This window comes from Maylandia zebra, linkage group LG2 (genome assembly GCF_041146795.1).
Source record: "Maylandia zebra isolate NMK-2024a linkage group LG2, Mzebra_GT3a, whole genome shotgun sequence".
NCBI classification, from domain to species: Eukaryota; Metazoa; Chordata; class Actinopteri; order Cichliformes; family Cichlidae; genus Maylandia; species Maylandia zebra.
Genome location: NC_135168.1, coordinates 41,459,149 through 41,472,791, shown reverse-complemented (window position 1 = coordinate 41,472,791; position 13,643 = coordinate 41,459,149). Strand labels below are relative to the sequence as shown.

General features: G+C 39.2%; 1 protein-coding gene across 1 annotated transcript in view; it reads left to right on the top strand.

Moving 5' to 3' along the window:
• The window catches only part of dock2 (dedicator of cytokinesis 2), a 99,391-nt gene extending 89,617 nt beyond the window's left edge, over nt 1-9,774 (top strand). The window contains exons 37-51 of the mRNA XM_004545436.3: nt 754-861; nt 1,266-1,355; nt 2,360-2,464; nt 2,997-3,138; nt 3,543-3,624; nt 3,754-3,838; nt 4,212-4,298; nt 4,533-4,709; nt 6,299-6,382; nt 6,490-6,627; nt 7,105-7,232; nt 7,397-7,604; nt 7,763-7,868; nt 8,514-8,662; nt 9,073-9,774. Of these exons, the coding sequence (XP_004545493.1) occupies nt 754-861; nt 1,266-1,355; nt 2,360-2,464; nt 2,997-3,138; nt 3,543-3,624; nt 3,754-3,838; nt 4,212-4,298; nt 4,533-4,709; nt 6,299-6,382; nt 6,490-6,627; nt 7,105-7,232; nt 7,397-7,604; nt 7,763-7,868; nt 8,514-8,662; nt 9,073-9,135 (1,752 nt within the window). The 3' untranslated portion in view covers nt 9,136-9,774. The remainder of the gene's footprint in view (nt 1-753; nt 862-1,265; nt 1,356-2,359; nt 2,465-2,996; nt 3,139-3,542; nt 3,625-3,753; nt 3,839-4,211; nt 4,299-4,532; nt 4,710-6,298; nt 6,383-6,489; nt 6,628-7,104; nt 7,233-7,396; nt 7,605-7,762; nt 7,869-8,513; nt 8,663-9,072) is intronic.
• The last annotated feature ends 3,869 nt before the right edge of the window (nt 9,775-13,643 follow it).

Here is a 13,643-nt window from a genome sequence, read left to right as displayed (position 1 = left end):
GATAAACGTCGCTGGCCTCCAAATGATGAAGCGCCGAGTTTAGTTTATGGGTCGTCTACTGCAGCTACATCACTATGGTGATTGATGCTGTGCACTTGCCCAGTGTGTGTGTGTGTGTGTGTGTGAGGATGTGCATGTATGAGTCTGAGGCTGTTTGACCTCTTATGTCGCTTCAACTCTTTTATAAGACACATGAATTTGAGCATCTCCTGCTCGTCATCTCCTCTGTGTGTCTCATTACATCAAAGCAGTTGAACTCTATTTAACAATTTTTATAATCTCCATTTATCTGCAGGGTCAGTCCTGTCATTCCGGTCACACTACTGGAAACAACAGGCTGGAACACACAGCATGCTATAATCTTTGCTATCCTAAGCAGATTAGACAGTTTTAAAAATCATGATGTACTGTTTTTTTTTTTTCTAAATTTAATTCTGTGTAATTTATGTAATAGAAGATAAACAGTTGTCTCATTTATATAATAAATGGGCACTCTGCTGCAGTTTTTGCACATGCTCCGCTTAGGACTAATATTGATTTATTACAACAATGAAACTGTAAGCTTTAAGTACTTCTTCTCCCTTTGTTCCTCTGTGATAAATGGCACAGCAGAAATTAGAGTAGTCCTGAAGGCAAAGTTTTTCTTTTGTTTCAGCAATATCAAGTTGGGCCTCCCTTCGGAAATATCTCATTTTGTTTTTATCTTTGTCTTTTCTTCCATATCTCTTTACTTCCTCTCTGTCTCTGTTGCAGTGGTCAGATGACATGTGCAGTCAGTTTGAGTTCCACGGCTCCCAAACGCAGCGACAGCTCAAAGAAACTCTCTACGACACAATCATTGACTACTTTGACAAGGGCAAGGTCGGTATTGTTTCAGACAATGTCAAAATTTGCTTAGCTGTACCGATACTGAGTGATTAATTGAGTACTAATTAGCGCTCAGTTGCATTAATGAAAATCCGTGTGTTGTTGTTCGTTTTTGTCTTCTTTTTCTTATTTGCTTCACTCGAGGATATCGGAGACATCAAAACAGATATCCTTCAACCACACATGATCACTGTGCTGTATGTTAGTGTCACATTCATTTTGTATTCTCCCCGAGTGTCTCATGTTCTCTGAAGCTGAGATAGAGACTTCCTTCCACTCCACAGAGACTTGGACACAGACATTTTCATGATATGAATTCCCACCACGACAGCTGTGCCCGATTTATTAGCAGATGGTGTAATGAAGGACACTTCTGTTTATTTCCTTTGTGTGCTTAGATGTGGGAAGAGGCCATCACTCTGTGTAAGGAACTTGCAGAGCAGTACGAAAATGAGATCTTTGACTACGAGCTGCTCAGCAAGAGACTGGTAATACATTACAATCACAGGGGTTCATGTCTTCTGTGTAGCATTCATGATTGCATGTTTTTCCCCTTTCCCTTTTATAGATGTTTTAGATGTTTGGGGGGTTTAAGAAAGAAAGAGAATTCAGGCTACTTATCACGTCTTTGATTAAGGGAGTGCCATCCTATAATAATATAAATATGTACTGTCATCTAGTAACCAAAAATAGAGAGGGCATAGCCGAACATATGAAACAGGAAAATACCGCCGTGTAATCCCTTTATTTCAGCAAAGTAACTGTATTCTAAATACCACCTTTTTAAACGGTAACTGTAACTGAATACAGTTACTCATATTTTGTATTTTAAATACGTAACGGCGCTACATGTATTCCGTTACTCCCCAACACTGCCTCTGAATATATTGTTACATCATCTGCACACTCAAACATTAACAGCTATTTTTAAAGCTTACTCGGCATGTCAAATACTCCTTTAAATCAAGCTTTTTTTGAGCTTATGGCGTGTCATAAATATATGACCCCAAAATTATGATTCTTCATTAGCAGTCTTCAGCTACTTCAAAGTCCTCCTGACCCTCACTTTGTCATCTCAATCACACTTCCGCTTCTTTCATCTCTTGCCTCTGCACAACAGAAGAAGTGATTCTCCCATTTACTAACTTTTGGTTTAGCACCACCTTCTCCTCTATCTCCCCTTCACTCAAATAACTCCTTCCACTCCTCGAAGAGAATCACACATTTCCCAACAATGGAAAAATCTCTCCCTCTCTTTATATGACTGCAGCAGAAGCTCTCTCAGCTAATGCTGAATTTATGTGGTTATATAAATGACAGACATTGCCCTTGGATGGGGTGTGCTTTTTTTTCACTACATCTATCACCCTCGCAGGCCCGGCATTCTGCTGAGCGTAGCTTTGTCATTGGCATGAGCTGATTAAACTGCCCAAAGTGCACATCTGAAAGTCTCCCTTGGACACATCCTCTGTTTCCTTCTGTCTCTCTACAGGAAAAACAAGCCAAGTTCTATGAAAATATTATGAAGATCTTGAGGCCTAAACCAGACTACTTTGCAGTGGGCTACTATGGACAGGGCTACCCTCCATTCCTCAGGGTTTGTATTTTGCTGTGTCACAGTTGAGTTAGAGAATACTTCAAATTGTTACCAGAAACACTCATAAAGTAGATATTAAGGAATTCACACCATTTACAAAATCCTAACTGTCGTCCATTAAAAAACTTTATTGGCAGTTAAGCTTAGCTGTTTACAGTTTTTTTTAAATCGCACCAGCAGGTATCTAGCAGAGTGGGACATACGATACCCTCCGGAAACATTTTGGATGTGTTGATTGCAACAGGCTGCAGAAATATAATTTTGCAATGATTATTGCTTCTGCTATGATTATGTGTGTTAATCTGCTGTGGTAACAAGTAAGACAAAGTCAGTACTCAGCTTATAAGAGGGCAGTCAAAGGTGATCAGGTCCAACTTTTGAGTCTTTGAGAGAATTTCAGTGTCTGCCATTCCTAGGTGGACTCTGCCCTATTTAAGGACGTTTAAATAGGCAAAGAACTTTCCTGTGAAGATAAGCTGGGTCTTAATCTTTATTATCAGTATTAACACTGGTTTATTCCCCCTGGCTTCAGAACAAGGTGTTTATCCACCGTGGTAAGGAGTATGAGCGCAGAGAGGACTTCCAGAACCAGCTGATGAGCCAGTTCCCCAGCGCCGTGCGTCTCAACACAACCACCATGCCAGGGGACGATATCAAGAACTCTCCACTTCAGTGTATCCTTCAAGCAGCATTACACACTTATTCATTTACAGTCATATGTAGATGCATATTGAACGAAGAAAATTTTAATATTCTGCATGGTCTACAGTGTTCACCAGCACACTAGCATAGAAGTCATAAAATATTCACATGCAGCACCTTCGGGATTATTAAGTATTTGGGTCACTGAACACATTTGAAAGTACTAAATATCCAGGGACCTTTTAACCCAGAACCACAGTACATCTTAACCAACCATCAGATCTCTGTGTATCAAACTAAAATTTCATTTTAGTTTACTTGTCCTGTTCCTTTTGATGCACTTCTGTATGAACACATCCCTCCACTATGAGTTTGTACACTCACAGAGATACTGAGAATCTATCTCTTATGTTTATTTCTGAGCAGTCCAAAACAGATATCCAGTGTTTTACAGTGCAGCCAGTCCTCGAAATCCCTCCTCGCCTGAAGAACAAACCCGTTCCTGACCAGATCATCAAGTTAGTGCCATTCAAGCTAGTGCTTAAAAATGAACTGGAGGTTTTAAATATGTACACCTAATGTATATTGTGCCTCATTTTGCATGATTTTTCTGTTGTCTTTGTTTGACTCATTTCTTTCCTCTTCAGCTTCTATAAGTCCAACTATGTGCAGCGCTTTCACTATTCCAGACCTGTGAGGAAAGGACCCGTGGACCCAAACAATGAGTTTGCTGTGAGTTATGTCTTTAAAATGAAATGTGTGACCTCAGGGACCATGAAAGCATTTCAAGGACTTTTGTACTAGAACTGTTATCAGTCTGAAACTGTGAGTTTCTAATATATAAAATAATAGGATTTTATTCAAAGGCAGGATTTTTCATATGCTGAGGCTTGTGTTTAAAGGTTTCAGATGAGCTCTTGAGATGCAGCATCAGATTCCGGTATTACTGTGGTGTATGATTAGATTAGAATAAATAAGATTGTGCAGCAAGCGTCTGTTAAGATTTCAGGCTTCAATGCAAGATATGATATCAGAGTATTCAGAAGTGGTACAGATTTATCTGACAGCTTCTCTGTTTTTATACTTTTTTTTTGTTTTTTTTTAGTCCATGTGGATTGAGCGCACAACCTTTACCACTGTCTATAAGCTGCCTGGGATCCTGCGCTGGTTTGAAGCAACTGACATGAAGCATGTAAGTCTACAGGGCCATGTTTGTTCTCCATGTTTGACTTGTATGTTTGCTGTAAGTTATTATCTCCAGTGCAATGCGTTTCACATTTCAACACCACTGATTACAGGGTTTTTTTTATGTTTAATATTTAAAGGTTTTATTATACGTCTCCCACATCCGATCTGAAAACTCTCCATCCATCCACCTTCATTCCTTTTTCTTCTACTCTTTCTGTGTGTCTGCCTCCCTTTCCAGACTACCTTGTCTCCTTTGGAGAATGCCATAGAGACCATGGAGTCAACAAATGAGAAGATTTTAACGATGATTAACCAATACCAGTCTGACTGGAGCCTTCCTATCAACCCTCTCTCCATGCTGCTCAACGGCATCGTTGACCCAGCTGTCATGGGTGGCTTTGCAAAATATGAAAAGGTAAATTCTCAAGGATCATCACTAATATTACAAACCCAGTTCCAAAATGGTTGGGACGCTGTATAAAATTTAAAAAAACAACAACAACAGAAAGCCGTGATTCTGAAAACTCTATTAAGACCTTTTGTCATTAAATTTTTAAAAATTAACTCATTTTGAACTTAATGGCAATAACACATCTCAAAACTTTGGAGTGGTGGGAACAAAAGGCTGGAAGAGTAAACAGAAACAGACCCTGAAACAGATGGAGGATTATCTTGTAACTAATTAGGTTAATTTTCAACAAGCCAGTAACATGACTGAGCTTAAAAAGAGTTTATTAGTGAGTTTCTCAGAAGTAGGAGGGGCAGAGGCTCACCAGCTGGCAATAAAACACAAGCTAGTGTGGCCTTAGACCTGATCCCAATCCTGGCTACATTGGAAGGTTTCATCAGGAAGGACATCCAGCATAAAAATATGTGCCAAACATACAGATGCATCTGCTGTGGTAACCTTTTGGGGAAACAAAGTACTTTAGCTTAAACCAGGATTTCTAAAATGATAAACTAGTACCTGCAGGAAACCTTGGAGAACTGGATGAGGTGCATGTGTTTGTTTAAAAAAAAAAAGAGAGAATCATTCCTGCATAATTATTATTATTATTTTAATACAAAATTTAAGTTCAGTAAATACTTTTGTGTTCAATATTTTGAAGTCACAATTAGCTATCATCAAAAGCCAACTGAAAGTAATAAGCACAGTCACATTTACTGTGAGCATAAAGCCAGATTTGGATATTTTGTGGCAGACAAAAGGAAATGGATATGTGTTCAAAGTGTAACAAAAGCGAACCACATGTTTGTTTGAGTCTTCTTTTTCTTTCATGACTCTGAAACAAAGCAGTCTTTAAAGACTTCGCCTGGAAAAGAGTTTGATCTCTACAGATGTTTCTTATTAAAAATTAAGTAACGTTTTTTTATTGCTTTTAGTTCTTTTAGAAAACCTCGCTGTCATACAACTTCAATGCTTAGCTTAGGATGTCGAAAAAAAATTGGTTTTCTGTGAATTTTGTGATGCCTTTAAATATTTGAAATGTAGTAATTAAGTGCTTTTAGATACACATTGTTTTTCATTAAATCAGATTGAGAGAGAAAAAGTTTGAGAACCACTGCATAAAGCTGTTATATTGCTATATATATATATTTCTATTGCCATCTATTGTAACACATACCACGTACAGCCAAATAGGGGTTGCGAAAAAGGACGGAGATTCACCGTAACAAAGTAAGTCCTTTAACAGATATCAGAGCTTAAGAGAGTGCTCTCATGCAAGACTCGTCTCTCATGATGAACTTAAATCCATTAAGAAGAAACTCTTTATCACCTCCTGAGGCTCACTGAATATAATCAAAGTCAGTTTCTGCAGTCCAAATGACATTAAATGAAATGTACTTATCTGACTATCATTTAAGTGCCTCCACACACACTATTCAGTATTATAATATTCCACATAGGATGGTAGTAAATTACCATTTTTGCTAGCTGGTGAAATAGTAATCGATTTTTATCATTTTTTAAATGAGTGTTATATAATATTTCCTCTGTATCAGGCCTTCTTTACTGAAGAGTACACCCAGCATCACCAGGAGGACAGAGAGAAGCTGGTTCGCCTCAAGGACCTCATCGCATGGCAGGTACTTAATACATATTCTCAAATACATGTACACAACATATATAGTCATTACTTTTATATGTGTGTGTGTGTGTTTTTCTGCTGACACCATGGCATTTTTATTTCCAGATCCCATTATTAGGTGGAGGAATCTCCCTCCATGGGAAGAGAGTGACAGAGGACTTGCGTCCTTTCCATGAGCGCATGGAGGAGTGTTTCAAACAGCTGAAAAAGAAAGTGGAGAAGGAGTACGGAGTGAGAGAGTTGGTAAGCTGAAAGAAAAATGTAGGAAAATCCTAACTTTTCTACTAAAATATGATGCTTCCGTAATCCAGAATATCTTTTTTTCTGCAAAGATGGACATGGAGCTGCTGTGGTAGAGCAGTGTAGAGCTAATTAAGCTGCAAATTAGCTGACCCAAGCGAATTTAAAGATCAAAGTACTCAGAAAACGCTGTGAGAAGAGTGTTGATGTGGGATTTGTACCTTTTAAATTTCTCTGCAACTAGAACAGGGTTTGGATGGTTTTAACGGGGGCAAATGTGGTCATTAACTTGTAATTGGCACTGCCTTTCAGGAGAAATTAAACAAAACTGGAGTAGAGTGATTATACACCATTTTAAGAGTGATTAGACTCAGTTTTACTTTTTTCTTGTTCTTTTTGTTTTTAGAGATGTCACTTTTTCTACGATATCTTTTTCGGCTAATCTACATATTGTTCACATTTGTCTTTCTCTCTCTCCAGCCGGACTTGGATGAGAGAAAGTCTACTCGTCCACGCTCCATGCTGCGATCATTTCGTCAGTCCGTCATCTCGATTTCCTCACTGCAGGGATCCGAGTGTGGGACGCCAACCAAGACACATGCAGACAGGTAACATGCACATTTTCGAACCCCTACTGTGTCACGAGAACCCCACGATAACACTCAGTTTAAACTGCATACATGAAGTCTTATGGAAAAAGCGTCACACAAATATGATAATAAGCTTGGATTTCCTTTGAATGTCTAATCTAAATCTTCCTGCCTCCTCCCAGGGACAATCCTCCTGAGTCTCCAATCTCCTGGAGCTCTGCCACCCTGCCACGCTCCAGTGGCAGTGTTAGTATAGGTGAGGAGGGGAGCATGATGACAGTGGGTGATGCAGAGGTCAAAATGAGGAAGAGTAAGAAGAAAAAGAAAAGGAGCAGCATGATCTTCATCACAGAGGAAAGAGAACGGACCAGTACACTGGAATGCAAACGGGTGAGAATTAGTGATGATGGATAGCAATGTGGGGAAAATGTGAGAAAAAGGTACAAAGACAGAAAAGAGGGGAAGGTTGCATTACATGATTAAGTAATAGAACGCTCTGTTTCTGTGAAGTGTAGTCTGAGTTTTCTGTGATTTTTGTCTCCCTCTAGCTGTCCAAGAAACAGGAGTTCCGCAGTGACACCAACTTGTCTGAGCCAAATGAAGTAAATGTGGCGCTGACCAATGCCAACTCAAGATCGCTGCCTGCCATCACAGGTGACACACAAACCCACCTGGTGTGATGGAATTACTGTGACTGAGGTGCACAAAGCCCACAAAGTCAAAAAATCATGACCTAAGAGGAAGTGCTGCATTTTTCCTGCTCTGGAAAGCTGACTCAAAGAAAAAAAGAGCACAAGCAAGGTCATAATAGGAGAAATACCTTGGCATGCTATGGTGTGCAATAGAAAAAGTGAATGCTGGGGAATGCACAGTAACAACTTGCCCTAAGACACACTCTGATATAAGGCAGCAAATCAGTTTGAATGTTGTATTTTCTCAGAAGTATGTAATAGTTGCATCTGGTTTATATCTGATTGTTGTATTTACACATCCTTGCACTATGGTGAATCAGGCCACAATTTACTGATGCTTCGCTGGCCTCCTGCCTCCACTGAATCAGCTGAGACAGCACTCACTGCGGTGTTAATACACAACTACAAGCTGCACTGCCTCACTGAAGATACAGCACTCACAGGCCCCCAGTGTTGCTAGGGCACACAGGTCATTGGCAGAACAGCTGCGGGAGCCCAATTAGTCACAAAAAATCACCTGGCTACAGTGCAAGATCTGCTGTAAAATTGTAATCACGAGGACACAAACACTACATTTGTTTTTTCCCCTCTCTCTCTTTCTCTCTAGGCCTGTCCTTGTCAGTGGCAGGAGGGGCTGAGGAGGTGGAGTCCTCCAGAGCCAGGAGGGACAGTAAGAGCATGTCGGTGTGTGCAACCTCTGACCGAACAGCAGACAGACGCTCAAAGGGTGTCATCAACCTGTTATTCAAGTCCAAGGTAGAGTAATAGCCCAACCTGTTTAAGTTAACTGGGTTTAGATTCAAGAATAAGTGCTTCAGTTAAAAAGAACAGAAATACACCTATTTACTTATCTGTGTCAAGCTATTGCCAAGGTTTGTCAAGGTAGGTTCACTGGCTGCTGTTTGGCTTCATGTTTAATGTCCAGGTATGAGTGATGTCAGCTGTATGCGTCCTCTTAGTAGGAATTCACGAATATATTTTTCAGAAGATCTCAGCTCTTTTCTTTAACAGAAGTAGCACTGAAAATTTATCTCCAGCATGAGTCTCTTGAATTATTCCAAGCAGGAGCTCAAAGCCCGCTGAAATAATTTATTTGAGCACATTTCAGGTCATTTTTACCATTAAGAAAAATCCCTGTATTTACATTATGTGTTTTGTTTCGGCAGAGCTCCAGAGCAGAGGAAGTGAAGCCCAGTGATGCACCCAAAGAAAGAGATAGCCATTTTTGAAATGTATTATTTTCATTTCTTGTCTTCTTTACTTATTTGTACTATGCTTTTTTTTAAAACCAAAGACCTGTAGCTAAATCCACAATTATACACTGACTCACACAGTCTACTTGTCTGTCTCAATGTTGCTGTTGCCTTAATATAATTGATTTTACCTATCAGTAAAGGCTATTTTTGTTGTGTGACCTTTTTCCTGGCAATTTAAGTGATTCCCAGTGAAGCTAAATGCCATCTTACAGCTTTTCAATCAATTCTGCTTCTACAAGAATGAGCAAACACAAACCATCCCTCCGACACACTTGATTAAAAGCTTCTCATACGGCTTTCAGCATTGTTGACACTGAAGTTAATGAGAAAATAATAATTCTATAAAGCACAAAGGTTACTGTGTCCTCCCAAAGGACTTTAAACTGGAACTTGTTGCCACGAGGCTTTGGCACTGATACAACAAATATTAAAGTCTAATAAACTCAAATAGAGTCAACAAACTGTGAAACTCATTGTACAACATCAAAGCTGTGTGTACCCCAATGTTGAGTTTGTGTTTCTGTATGAATTCTTTTGGGAGTTACTTTCTGCATGATTTGGTCACAATTTTTTATACCTTTTGTTAAAATATAAAAATAAATGTTTAAGTGTTTTTCCAGTTTGGAATTTGCTTTGGTTTTTTTGCATCACCGGTTTTCACGAAGAGTTCTACCTAAGGAATACTTTAGGTGCCGGCTAAATACCAAGTTTTATAAATGTTAGAGTCGCTTCTACTCTTTACGGTAAAAAGAGTTCATCTTGGCTTTAGCTTCATGAATGAACAGCTTTTTAATTTAAGAGAGATTTGACTGTAAAACAAATGAAGCCAATGCTTGAGTGCCAACAGCTGTAGTTCTTCGAATGACCACTTGGGGCAGGCTTTAAAAGTCAGTACCCATAGACTCTCATGCTAAAATGGTCATATTTCAGATTGGAAATAAACATGATTATAGCGTCTTATGAAAGGCTGTTTTAGACCCTGTCCACACCTGCAAGAGTATTTTGGCAAATGAAGCCTTTTCCATGCATCTTGGCTTTTTGTAGATATGTAAACATGGTTTTAAGTTGGTCATGGTTTATGCAAATATAGGAAGGTTTTTGGTTTCAGGATTGTTTCCTTGTACCGCTTCCTCAGTTAGGTTACTGTTTGTAGTTTTCTGATTTATGTCTAGTTTACTTGAGCTTCTGTGTATACCAGTATTTATTCTAGTATTATGAGTTTCTTGATATTTTAGATTCTAGTTTTAGTCAGTATATTTACAGTTATTGTTATTGGATTCTTTATATTTTGATTTATTAGTCTTGCCTTCCCTTTGTCATCCTCTTTCTTGTCAAGTCTTATTCTGATTCCCTGTTTAGTGGCGTCCTGGTTTATTTTGATTGTCATTTATTTCTAGTGTCTTGTTTTTTGCAGTTTTTATTAGATGTCATTAGCCTACAAGTCTACAGTGAAGGAGACCGTTGATTGGTCAAAAGTCTAGCCATCATTGTATCGTTGTGTATATATAGGCCTGCCACCACCCTTTGTCAGACTATTTGTGTATCTTTTATCTTGTGTTCCTCATGTTTTCCTACTACTTTTGCATTTCTTTCTTGCTATTCTGAAATCTTGCGAATACGACAACTCAAGAAGTAAGGCCGCTAGAATTTTCAAAGTTATACCATAAGTGCATGTACTAAAAATCTGAGAGGAGTTCAAATTCTGTTGACCTTGACACCAAGGTCAGAGGTCAAGTTTTCTTAAAATTTTGTGAATGCAACAACTAGAGAACGAGGCGACATTTCACACCATAGGTGTAACAACTAGGAGGCAGGGGGATAACACTGGTGGCTGCCAGTTTTTTTAGAGTCTGCATTTTGGGTTGTAATTCAGAATACATGACAAGGTCATTGAGAACATCTTCCAGGGTAGATGTTTGCAGAGACTCGGCTTCTGTGTTTACATGTGGAAAATGGAGAGGTTGTCTTGTATCATCAAAGATTCACTGTATTGCATAAATCAATGCAATGATATCATGTTGGCAACATCCATCTCTAATGTACTATAAGCAGCAGGGGACCTAAGAGATGCAAACTTTGCTGGAAGGCACTTTTCAAAGTTAACGTTGAGTAATTTGTAGTCCATATTGATATTCCAAGACACCAATCCAGGTGTTCCCCAAAGAATTTGTTCTCTGAGCTAGAGAGAGCATGGATAATGAATGAACAGCCCCAGATCATCCATTCAGCTGGGGCAGTGCGTGTACAGCATCCAGGTTCTGAAGAACTGTACTGGCCCAGAGGAAGAAAACATAACAACATGCACCTAGGGTGGTGAGCAGATTTCCTCTGTTCTCCTACAGCAGAAAAAAACAAAACACTACAGCCTTCAGGCCTGTTGTAGCTTCGCTTTTTAATTTCTTTAACCCCTGGGATCTGCCTAACGTACTCTGAAACAACACAACTAAACCCTTCAAAATCCTGACAGATTATGAGTAAGTGAAGTCAGGAGGGAGCGCAAGTCTTCCTTTCTTCGTTGGCTGTAGTGACATTTTAATGAAAACATTAAGATTAATTGTTAAAGGTGCAGACAGGGCAGCTGCATTTAATGAATAGAAATTAGTGGTAATTGTAGTCCTAAATAAACAGAAGGGCCTTATGTTAGAAAATATCATTTATAATGTGTTTTTGGTTTTTTCCATTATTGGCAGATGTGGATGAATATCTCATATTGGATTTCCTCTTGGTTCTCTTTGAGCCCTATCTGCGGGAGTGCAGACTGTCAGTAGGTTGTAAAGCACAATAGAGATATTTCTCCTCTTCCTTATTAATACTGCCATTATCTGGTGTCATACTGACCACCAGGTTTCTCTATGGCCAATTTAAAGTTGCAGAATAACCTTTTAAACTCAGTCCTGTACTCCTATACTTCAGTCTGGAGTGTGAATTTTCAAACAGAACCATAGCCCCGTGACCACAGAGTGATTTCAAACCGGAGTCATGTATCTCATTTATGCAAAAAAGGATGGATTGGGTTAGTGGTGAGGGTAAACGATATGCTGCGAATTCTCATAGGAACTAATAGGACAGCACTGCTTGACTGATTAACAGACTGCTTCACAGTGAAAAATGCTAAGATTTTTCTGGAATGTGTGTGAAGTTGCCAAATTACACGTTGGTAAAGTCAGGTGCACAAATGGAGAAGTGTTGCAAACATTGCATTTTGAAATAGAGAAGCCTCAGCAACCTGTTTGGAAATATGACTCATTAGTTGCGCCCGTGGCAGCAAGAAACACGTCAAATTTATGATCCTCCACTGTGGCTCCTTTAGGTCTCCTGATGGACAAACCAATCAAAAGCACTAACACACAACTCCTGTTATAATAAGTGTTGCCTCTAAAGACATGAAGGTTTTATTAGAGGTGTCACTGTGGTTGGTACTATAACTTGGATGTCATATTAACTAGTGCAACTTATGTGCTTAGGAGACATATTTACATATTTATCTTGAAGACTTGACATCAAAGCTTCAGGGCTGCATTTGCTTAGATGATACTGTGAATAACACACACTAACTATCACAAAAGTCACAAAGACTAAACACACATTTTCTAAAAGACATAAACAAACCGTAGCTCTTTAAATATTCCCCACAGAGCTGAATCCATCAAGGATAAGTATGGGTGAATTATTTTAAACTGATTAGTTTCAGGGACAGCACAGTTGGACATAAAAGACTCTTTAGTTTATTTAGGATGGCGTAAAATAGGCGGTAAATTACAAATGCACTGTGGGCTTTTCAGTATCTCTCCACACTGGCTGCTGGTGTAGACAGCATCGCTGGGCCTGAGATCGAGGGGCTGTTCCATGCTGTTGAAGCTCGGCTCTGTATCAGTCTGACTGCAGGATGATGGACATGGCTGAGCAGCTCAACTCTGTCAGAATACATAATGAATGAGCAGTTGATGGCAAAGTAATGAAGGTGATAATTGAAAAGCAGTAATTCTGACATCTATTGCAGTCTTGGCAAGCTCATTTGCAACTAATTTCAAGCAAATTAGAGATCAGACAATTCCTTCTTGAGCACTGGCATCGCTGTTGAAATGATGGCAGTGCAAAGATATACTAGCTACTGTGCTTATTGTCACTAGCAGAGGCTGACAGGCTGATGTGAGCGTCAAATGCGGTTATAATCCAAACCCACTAGGGGGCAGTAAAACATTGTTTTAAGGTGTAAACGGTTCAAGTCATATTAATCACTAACCACTAGCGTGGTTTTTGTTAATCCTTTGGGCATGTAAGACCAAACAAGTTTTTAACTCTTAGAATTTTTTTGTTAAAAAAGAAGAAGAAGAAGAAAGTCATCTTCTGATATGGCGCAAGACTAGTGAGGTAAGTCGTCCCATTGGGAATACAGTACAAGTTTCTTGGTTTTCACTTGTACCTGGGATTTCAGCTTCCAGGAAATGACAGAGACTTTCTGCACATTCCCAACATCTTTT